At 41.2% G+C, this 10,375-nt stretch overlaps 1 protein-coding gene across 1 annotated transcript; it reads right to left on the bottom strand.

Annotated features, from left to right (window-relative positions):
* Positions 1-5,476: 5,476 nt before the first annotated feature.
* On the bottom strand, positions 5,477-8,835 carry kpna2 (karyopherin alpha 2 (RAG cohort 1, importin alpha 1)). Its single transcript, XM_063471349.1, has 11 exons — positions 8,789-8,835; positions 8,440-8,563; positions 8,206-8,346; positions 7,681-7,769; positions 7,307-7,575; positions 7,087-7,181; positions 6,657-6,920; positions 6,303-6,536; positions 6,021-6,203; positions 5,783-5,932; positions 5,477-5,697 (listed from the first exon to the last, which is right to left on the bottom strand). The coding sequence occupies exons 2-11, from the start codon at positions 8,494-8,496 to the stop codon at positions 5,608-5,610; spliced, it is 1,572 nt and encodes a 523-aa protein (XP_063327419.1). The 5' UTR covers positions 8,497-8,563; positions 8,789-8,835; the 3' UTR covers positions 5,477-5,607.
* Positions 8,836-10,375: the final 1,540 nt, after the last annotated feature.

Genomic DNA, 10,375 nt, shown 5'->3' with positions numbered 1-10,375 from the left:
ACATTCTCTTTACTTTTAAGATTAGACTTAAAACTTTCCAGCATATAATTAGGTCTAGATCAGGTGACCCTGAATTCTCCCTTAGTCAGCCTGCAATTGGGCCTAGGCTTTTTGGGGGTTCCCATGATGCACTGAGTATTTTTCTTCACTCATGTCTTTATGTTTATACTAGTTATTATGAAACTCTGGCTCCACAGTGTGTCTTTTGTCCTGTCTCCTTCCCCTCACTCCCAACTGGTCACAGCAGATTGCTGCCCGTCCTTGAGCCTGGTTCTGCCGGCGGTTTCTTCCTGTTAAAAGGGAATTTTTCCTTATCAATGTTGCCAAGTGTTTGCCCATAGGGGGTCATTTGATTTTTGGGATTTTCTCCCTAATATTGTAGGGTCTTTACCTTACAATATAAAGTCCCTTTATATTAACTAGTAACTAGAATTGGAGCTTTCAAATCAAATGTTATATGTAACTGGGGACAGTTGTGATCACTCAGCTTATGGCCAGCAAACTCTTACATAAGCTGCCAGAAATGAACAATGAGGCAGAAACAAACTCACTGTATACAAGTCAGAGGATTTTGTCTCTAACTAGCAGCCTGAGTAATGTGGCTGAAACTGACAGTATTGAAGATAATTTAAATGAGCTTTGAGCCTGAACACCTCTGGGTCATCATATAGCTGCAACAGCACAAAAGGCAATCATAATAAAATATAAATGTGCAGCCTGGCTGGTACTAGAATAAGAAATTAGCTCCTAGCTTCCATCTAACTTCATGGTAACCAGATTTTAATACATATTAGGAGTGTAGAAGCAGGCTAGAAAAAATATGGTTGGCGTAAGCAATGGTCAAGGTACTCTTTGTTTTATCACACTAACAGATTTAAGAAATGTGAATAAGCAGAGTAGCTGCGTACTAATGCCTCTGTCTCCTAAGCCCTGTCACTGTAAACAAGGAGGGACGCCTCTCTGCTACAGTGTCTCACCTCTGTCAGTAGTGACAAAAGGTTTTATTTACTTATATTAAATTATTTATTAAAGTATTTTATTTGTTTAAATTCTATGAAAATGAACACACAAAATGTAGAATTGGATTGGAGCAGTCCTTTATATGAGGTACAAGTGTGTGTGTGTGTTATTGTAAATGATGGCTTGATCTTTAATTATCTGCTCCAAATCTCTTGCAGGTCTTTCTTGGGGGGAAAAGGAGTTTTGCAAAGCCGGCACATCTGTCATGCTGCAGTTTGATTTCCTCCCTGCTCCTGCGACTGTGACTCTAAAAGGAGGTGAAAAGCTCAGCAGGGGTTTTGTTGGACAGATTACACATAGTGTAGTGTCCAAGCGTAATGCACACAAACACACTGATTGCCTCTTTAGTGCAAATGCTTGAGCACAACATGTGGCCCACTAAAGCTCCTAACTTATGCACTCTCACTCTGTAAGCTGTGAGATAAATACATTACTTACTAATAGATGAGCCATTATATGGAAACTAAAAGAAATCTTTTTGCAATTTTCCAGTTTTTATTAGCATTTATTATAAATTTATAATGACTTGGATACTTCCAGTGCTTAACTTGGTATAACTGAGGCCTGATTGTAGTCCAATAAACACACTAATCAACTAATGATGATAAAATATACAGTAGTTATACTCTTCACAGTATATAAAGTAAATAAACAGCATTAACACTTTTCACAGTATGCAGTGTGCCATAGGTCAGAGTGGTTTTACACAGTGAAATCTTTTATAACACCCCACACAAACTTTTTTAAACACTGCAAACCTTACTTATACTTACTTTGGCTTTTCTATTCAGTCATATACATCATATACCACATGCCCATCACTGTCCACTAGGTGTCAGGGAAAAGCAATATAAAAACACTGTGGGGTCTGTGGGGACACGTGCTCATTGGGTTTACTCATAGAGATCACAAATGAGCTGTTCTGTATTCAACAGGTGCACGGCTGATGTTTTAAATGCAGCATAGCGACTGATCACATGCTGGTTTCAGGCAGTTGAACTGCAGCACTTAAAGGTTACCAAAAAAACCCAAACATTTTAGTTGAGTAAACTGTGTCGGGCAATCAGAGAACTGCATAGCTAAGCCCCACATAAATCCTTTGCAGCGATTTTAACTAAAAGCTATTTTTCATATATTTGTAAAAACTGAATGTAATGCAAACAAAGTTTTTTTCCATGTCAGCACTGTTGGAGACTGCTAACAAAAACATTAGCCAGGTATTTTGCAAGATTCAAATATCACATATATCCTTAGAAAGTCTGGACTTGTACCATTCATGAAGCTGAGAGATGTAAGACATGTAAGAAAAGAGGCGTAATCACTGCTATGCAGTCCAAGCATCAACCTGCAGAATGCCTGACTCACTTCCTCCCAGGTGGCCCTTTATACTTACTTATTTAGGATTTAACGGGTCCTGGGTTTTATGTGGAAGTAATCCTGACGTGGACCACCTGCCCAAACACTGTAACAGACTGAGCACACTCCCTCACAGTGACAGCCTCCGACTACATGAGCAGCCAGAGAAACATGACAAATAAGCCAAGGTGTTGCCAGACTTCCAAGATCAAAATACAATTAAGAATCCAAGGAACACATTGGAGCCAGATCCACTGAGGACCCACTCCCCAACCATCAGCTCCCAAAGGATCCACTGCCAACATCCTAGTGCTAGACTTCACAGCCCAAGGTGCCTGTGTCCACACCCCAGTGGGGCTTGTACACGGCATTATGCAGGCAGTTTTAATTTTGTGGCTAATGTGAGCATCTCTGGCTGTTGTTGTCTCATTGTGCTTCCTTACTTTCACATAACTTGTATCATAATTCCCTAATGAGGTTTGTATAGCTGGATGCTGTGGAAATGCGGTGTGTACAGAATGGTAACTGCAGTTCAGATGCATGTTTAGATATCCTGCTACTGAGCTCCAGGAGACGTTTGAAGTGGTTTGCTTTGAAACAAACTGTTTTTTACCTGTCACGTTAATGAGCTGGTTAATAGCACAGTTACTGACCGCTGAAGGTTTGCAGTGATATCTGTGGTTGTGTAATTTTGCACTGAAAGAATGCTGTTATTTATTGTACTACATGGATTGGTGCTTGTCTTGGTACTTAAGCGATCCTGTTATCAGTATTTGTAAATAAAGTGCACATTGAAGGTGCAGATAACCAACTCACCTGTTGGTAATCATCTCAGCTGCCTGCTGTTTAAGCTGGTTGTTGAACTGGAACTAGTTAGTGTTACCGGCTCATAATCTGAGGTATTGTATGCATTGGCTTGTGTCATCTCCTCACCTCTTCCGTTTCTCTGCGCGGGAATCCTGAGTGGGTCTCTGAGAGTGGGTTTCTCCTTGTGTGGAGATGATTCTGTGGACTTGTAAATACTGGGGCCCTGGACACACTAACTAACATTTCTTCTGCCGTCCCTACTGCACCGTAAATAAACACACCGTCACTGAATCTTTCTGGGTTCTGCATCTTGAGTCCAGTCTGTACTGTAGACTATGACAGAATGATCAGGCTAACATGGACTCAGCGGACTCAGATGCTGAGTCGCTCCCTGGATCTACAGAAAGAGAAGCTGTCAAATGCCATTGTGCAAAAGATTGCTGAACTCTAGGATATGTTTGTTTCTTCTGCGTCTCACCCATCTCACACTATTAATCCTCCACTTGTCACTACCTAGGCACAGCCTTTGCTCGCTCCTTCGCCACTGTCGCCTCCCAAACCTCTGGAGAGAGCTGTTCCAACCCCTGAGGTATTTTTTTTCAGATTTCTTAAGGCAATGTTTCTTGGTTTTTAGACAACAGAGCTGAACCTATTCGTCAGACGGCACAAAAATAGCCTTACTGGTTGAGTTACTGCAGGGATGTGCATTGAGGTGGGTGCAGGCAGTTTTAAAAATTAACCCTAATCTGTCTTAAAAACAATAATATCCACCACCCTGTTACATCTGCTTCAGTAGAGGTTTTAAAACCTATTAGGCAGGAAAAAAATTGGCGACTGCAGACGACAATGCTGGAGATGAAATATCACATAGAAGCCAGTAGTCCTTCTCCACAGTTACACCAACCAGCCACCATTGCCTGGTCTACCAGTCCCAGATGATAATAATATGTCTGACATATTTCAACTAGAAACCAGTGTAAAAGAGAAGCTACGTTTCAGATGGATGGGGAAGACTGGCGACCACCTGCACCACTGACTGTTGATGACATTTTCCCATTAATCCAACTTCCGAGGTGGACCCAGAAAATGAACTAACCACCAAAATTCGCAGACTAGGTGAGATGAAACCAACCATCTTTAAACTCTGACTGCGGAGAACCAAAATGTGGCCTAAATGAATCTGTTGATTAATAGACCACCTCCCACTATGGACACACAGCAGCTGGCCTTGCAGGGCATAGCAGATTTAATAGATGGGCCCTTTACCCCGAGTGGTTACACCTCAAGTTTGCCTTGCACATCAGAGCTTTGGTAGGTATGTTAGACCAACTGGGTGTTCATGCATAATTTGGATAGCTTTTTCTCCAAAGACCAGAAAAGTCATGGAAATGCTAAATTGAATACCTAGGCTGATAGTTAATCTGCTAGCTACTTCTATAGCTAATACGCTAATACATGTTCTAATATGATCCATGAGCTAACAGGAAAAGGAAACAGTGAGGAAATGGATTTGAAAATGAGGACTGCATTCACCATTTTAAAGGTCGGAAATAAATCTTTGATTTTTGAACATATTATTTCTCTTTATTAAATTGAATTAAAAAAAAGATTTAGAAAGCCTGTTTAATTTAGAAGTCAGAAGCAGAAGAGAATGGATGGCTTTTTAAAATGTTTTCAATGTTTGAGTTAGTAGTTCTTTACAAAATCCATCAGATTTAAAGAATTATTGGATTAATTTTGAAATATTTTGTGTTACTTTACTTAAATGATACATTTAGTAATGTCTTACTAAATAAAATTAAATAAATTTTAATTTTAGATGTTTTACTGCATATTTTGTTGCACAACTGGAGCACCAAATTCTTTATTCTGTGTGTGTCCCACTTCTGGTGCTCCATACAAAGCCAATTCAAATAACCACCAGTTAAGTTATACTGTCAGCACATCATGCTTCTACTTAAAGATCAAATCCACTGAGTTTTTTTTTTTTTTTTTTTTTGTGAAAACTATGACCTGCAGAGGTCCAGAAATTTGGAATTAACTTTTTTAAAAATCTGTTTTAGGAAATTATACTATATGTATTATGTAAGCTCTACATAGCTTTTCCAGGGCTCCTGTTTATAACGACTGCATTGTGACTTTAAATGCTTTTTAAGAGTTAGTGAGTTTAGAAGTTTATTCACACAAACAGCTGTTACGATGAATACACTATATACATTCAGACTACAGCACTCCGTTTAGATACAATAAACGAAAACCACACACGATCTGACAACTTTATTTACAGACTTGTTTCATCAGCCATGTTAAAACAGTATGTACAACACATACAAACAAAATAGTAAAACGTCACACAGACATGAACAAAGGACGCACAATAGAAATGATGGTACAGTAGGGAGAGGAGAGGTATTAGAAGTCCATCTAGAAACTGAAAGTGCTCTGGTTTTCACTGATCTGGAACGCATAGCCGTCATTGGTTGCTTCTGGGATGACACTCTGCACAACTTCCTCCTTTTATGAAAACAAACAAAATATTAAAGTTAAAAAAGGCACAGAAATGCTCATTTTGGAAATCACTCTCCAGGACTCTACCCACCTCATCAGAGAAGTATTTCTCAATCAAGTTCAGGGAGGCTTTGTAGACCATCTCATTCTCATGTGACTGCAGCGCCTCAATCTTGTCCAGTCCACCGCATTCCTCGATCATTAGACTCAGCTTGTCGGACTCACCGATTTTATCCCCAGCCTAAGATCAAAACACACCAGTGTTGTCATTTATCATCAGAACAAAAAACCCATCATCGAATCTTGCAAAAATATAAATATCAACTCACCATGAAAATGTTGGTAATGGCATCCAAGATGACAAGAATAGTTTTGCTGTCCTTGGAGGAGAGGAGATTCAGAAGTGGCTCAATCACATTGGCTTGAACCAGGTAGACCACCTGCTGAACAGTGCCCCCACTGGTGAAGTTTGTAACTGCCCATACAGCCTCTTTCTGAGTTTTGTAGTCTCCCTGCAGACAAAGTTCATAAGGCACATAGATCATTTAATTTAAAATAAATAAAGGGTATAAAATATGTACCTTTACATACACACACAGACAAAAACATACCCGTGCGAGCAGCTCAACCATGTATGGAACGAGGCCTGCGTTGATGACCTCTTGGATTTGTGAGTCCTTCCCTGCTGTGATGTTAGACAGAGTCCAGGCAGCTTCCTTCTGAATGTTGGCCTTTTTGTGGCGAAGCAGTGGGAGGAACATGGCCAGGGCTCCAGCATCCAGCACCGCCTGTGTCTGCTCATCTGTCCCAGTCACAATGTTGCCAATGGCGCGGAGTGCAGGAGTCTGAGGAAAGGTGAGAGGAAATGCAGTGAGAACACGAGTTGCTGCACCTTAGGGTGACTGGAGGAAAGTTACACCCTTCTTATCGACATAATAGAAACAAAAGCAAGACTTTATACGTACAACCACAGGCAAGACTTCAAAGCCAAGCAGCTTCACCAGGCGAGGGATCAAACCGGTTTGGATCACCACCTCAATGCGGTCGTTGGGGCCATCTGTCAGGTATGAAACAGCCCAACACGCGTCAGCCAGCACCTCCAGGTCATCGTGGTGTAGAAGACGGACGAGAGCGGGTAAAATCTGCTGGATGGCTGTCATAGGAGGGGAGGGGTTCTTATTGCGGCACAGGTTCGACAGTGTCCACGTCACATTTCTCAGGTAGCCAGCCTGCAAAGATTTCAAATATGAGAGAGAGGAGCACATGGTCAGTTACATTTGAGTTGGGAAACCACCTAGTGGCCAAGGAGGAGAATAAACGATTGAGTCTGATCATGTCAAACTTTTGAAACTTTCTCCAGATATAAACATTAAGAGAAACAGAATCAAAACTCACACTAAATGCACTGAGGTCAGGGACAGCCAGCAGACTGAGCAGAGGGGCCACAGCTCCATGCTTGATGACCTTGTCTCTAAGAGCTGATCCATCACCTAAAAAGGAGGGGAAAATATATTTAAAAAAAAAAAAAAAATAAAAAAAAAAAAAAAATGAACAAACCTGACTTTATCACCACTAAAATTTAAAAAACAAATATGAATATTTTCATATTAATTACCAGCAATATTTCCAAGGGCCCAGATCGCCTGCTCGCTGATGTGCTGGTGGGGGGATGTGACCAGGCTAATAAAGGCAGGAATGGCCCCGCCTGCCACGACAGCGGCCGTCTGCTCGGACGTCCCGGAGGCGATGTTAGTCAGAGCCCAGGATGCTTCGAACTGGATCGGAGGACAGTCCACATATCCCAGGAAGGAGACAAACTTGGGGATGAGACCAGCGCTGATCAGCTGGTCAATGGGAGGATGTTTGTCACGAGACAGCAGCTTCCTGTATTCAGGACGGTACATAAGAGTTACAGTAGTTATTTAGTCTTTATTAATGGAACAAAAAAAAAAAAAAAAAAGGAGGATTTCTTTAATGCACAGTCATTACCGTGCAGCCTGTGTAGCCTGGAGCTGGGACTCAGAATTCCCACTGTTCACTCCTGCGACAATCTCCTCGACCGTCCACTGCCTGAGACCCTGCACAGGACAAAAGAAAGCAGTTTATTGGACATGCAGATTTAAAACTGGATTTTGTGTTGCTATATTTTGACATGTCAGTGGGTTAACAATGAATAACACACTGAACAAACTCCAACCCATACAAAAACCTAACAGAGATGGGCAGATCAATCCCAATGGTATTGATATCAACAGCAGTATTGGTATTGACTAGCACGATAAGATTGATACCGAGTTTAAAGGATAGTATGTAACCCACTCAATGTCTAGTTTTTTGTGGACATGGAAACAAAATGATTAGTGTTGATATTGGCAATAGAGGCCCCTAGTATCAGATCAAAATTGGCAGTACTGCACAGCACTAGCACTAAGCTGTTGGGACTAGATCCGTTTTTTTCTGTTTACTCAATGCCAGATTGAAGCAAAACAGCAAACGATGCTTTCAAGTGCTCACCTGACAGTTCTGGCTTCTTTCTTGTAAAGGAGAAGTGGCCTCCTCAGGCATCGCAGACACATTTCTCCTCTTGAATATCTGGTCATCTTTCTTGGCCTTGCGCAGCTCTACGTTCACCTCCACCCTCCTGCGTCGAAGCTCCTGCATTTATGTCACATACAAATAAATAAAGTAATCAAGTCTCACAAGTTAGCCGTTCAGCGGGCAGTTGTGAATAGTGCCGATGAAACTCACATTGACATCTTTGCCTTTGTTCTTGAACTGGTTCAGACGCGGGGAGTTCTCAGCCATTTTTAAGTAACAGGAAAAGTCAACAGCGGTGGGCAAAAATAAAAATAGCGTCTAGTCGTGTTTATTCCTGAAAGACATTTAAAAGAAGTCTTTAAGCACACGGAAGCGCCTCGTGATCGCGCATTAAGACATATGGCGGTACTGCTTGTTTGACTTAAGCTATCGGGCATCCGTTTTACGTAGAAAATACAGTTGATGCAATAACCGCACGCAGAAAGACAAGAACTTCTTTTTCAAAACTTAAGCGTAAGACACTTTTAAAAGTCTCAGTAAGGAGTTAACACATGCTTACCTGTTGCTCGAGCAGAAGTTATGGCATACCGAAAACGCCGCACAGACCTTTAAATTCCTGCTTTAAAGCCTTCTGATTGGGCTGTTTAAGCTGAAGCATTCTGCCGCCTCTGCTTATTGGGCCGTTTAAAAAAATCACGGCGAACACAGGAAATGTCGTCACTTAAATATCGCGAGAACTCGGTAGTGGGTGCTACTACGTCAGATCTGACTGCGGGTCGGTTTTGTGCCAACTTTGTACATTTCGAATTGAATATTGGAACGGGAGCACTGCTCCCAGATCTGTGCATATTTGTCCAAGTATCACGGCGCTCTTGCAGGGAAACAACCCCCACAAAATAACTACTTTCCCACGTCTTAACTAACCTTTAACAGAATACATTTAAAAAGTACGTGTAATAAAATACATTAACAATAAATCTAGAAGTTACATTATGAACCATTGTTTAACAATACAGGTGTGGTCTGAAGATGTACACATCATGGCCGTGAATGTCATGGTAAATTTGGGCTTTTAATAGTTTCTTTGAACTGTTCTTTTTCCAGGATGCAATGATTGTATAGCATACATCTTTAATGACTTTTAAAAAGAAGAACTGGCGTGATATCCCATACTTATGTGTTGTACCGAGTGAATCGACTGAAAGGGAACCGGTAGTTTCTCTTTGCGAGCATGAAAAGGAATAATTTGACAGGATATATACACTGGATTCATCAAAGTCAGAAGAACTCTGAAGAATTTTACATTTAAACAAATTTGTGGCATTCTTTAACAACTGCAGGATCCATGATCATGGGTTTAAACAGTTGCGCATAAGTACAGGTTTTATATCACCGTGGACTGAGAGGCTGCCGACCAAGAGAGAAGCCCCTGCTCTGAAACGGAAACATTCAAACGCAGCTAAAAATTGCTTGTTTGCGATTGAGCTTTTTGACCACAGTGACAAGAGATATGTTTGGGGGGGTAAAGGTGAGGCTTTCAAACCCAAGAACACTGTACCAGCTGTCAGGCATGGTGGTGGTAGCATCGTGCTCTGGGGGACGACCTTCAGATTCTTCAACTTCGGCTCAAATAAATAACCGGCTTAAATTCAAACACACCTGGGTGTTCCAACAGGACAGTGATCCCAGACACACATCATAGTTGGTTTTGTAATAGAAAGAACAGGCCAATGTTAAGCTTATGGAACGGCCTCCTCAAAACCCCGACCTCAACTCTACTGAAAATTTGTGGACTACACTTTAAAGCTGGAGTCGTCTCAGGAAATCAGCCAATTTAAATAAACATCTGCCAAGAAGAGTGGTCAAATATCCAAAACTATGCCAAGGACTTCTTTATGGATAACAAAAGGGTCAGGCTGAAGTGGAACTTGCTAACCAAATAGTGGGAATGTGTGTTTACTTTTGACCTTGTATGGATTAGTAAAATCCAAAATCAATTTTTAAAGTCATTAAAGAGACGCTGTACAATCACTCCACCCTTGATAAAGAAAAGTTCAAGGGCATCATTACAAGCCCATGAGATCCGTGCTGATAAGTGAATATATATTCCTGACCACAACTGCATATTGTTTCGAACTGTAACAGT

This window comes from Pelmatolapia mariae, linkage group LG4, assembly GCF_036321145.2.
Source record: "Pelmatolapia mariae isolate MD_Pm_ZW linkage group LG4, Pm_UMD_F_2, whole genome shotgun sequence".
Taxonomy (NCBI): Eukaryota; Metazoa; Chordata; class Actinopteri; order Cichliformes; family Cichlidae; genus Pelmatolapia; species Pelmatolapia mariae.
This window is presented reverse-complemented; position numbering and strand designations above follow the sequence as displayed.

Bases quoted from the DNA above. Each gene is read 5' to 3' on its own strand.
- kpna2 (XM_063471349.1), bottom strand. From the start codon at position 8,496: ATGGCTGAGAACTCCCCGCGTCTGAACCAGTTCAAGAACAAAGGCAAA. The intron at 6,537-6,656 runs GTACGTATAAAG...ACCTTTCCTCAG, and splicing joins TTGAAGTCTTGCCTGTGGTT to ACTCCTGCACTCCGCGCCAT. The intron at 5,698-5,782 runs GTGGGTAGAGTC...TTTTCATAAAAG, and splicing joins AGAAATACTTCTCTGATGAG to GAGGAAGTTGTGCAGAGTGT.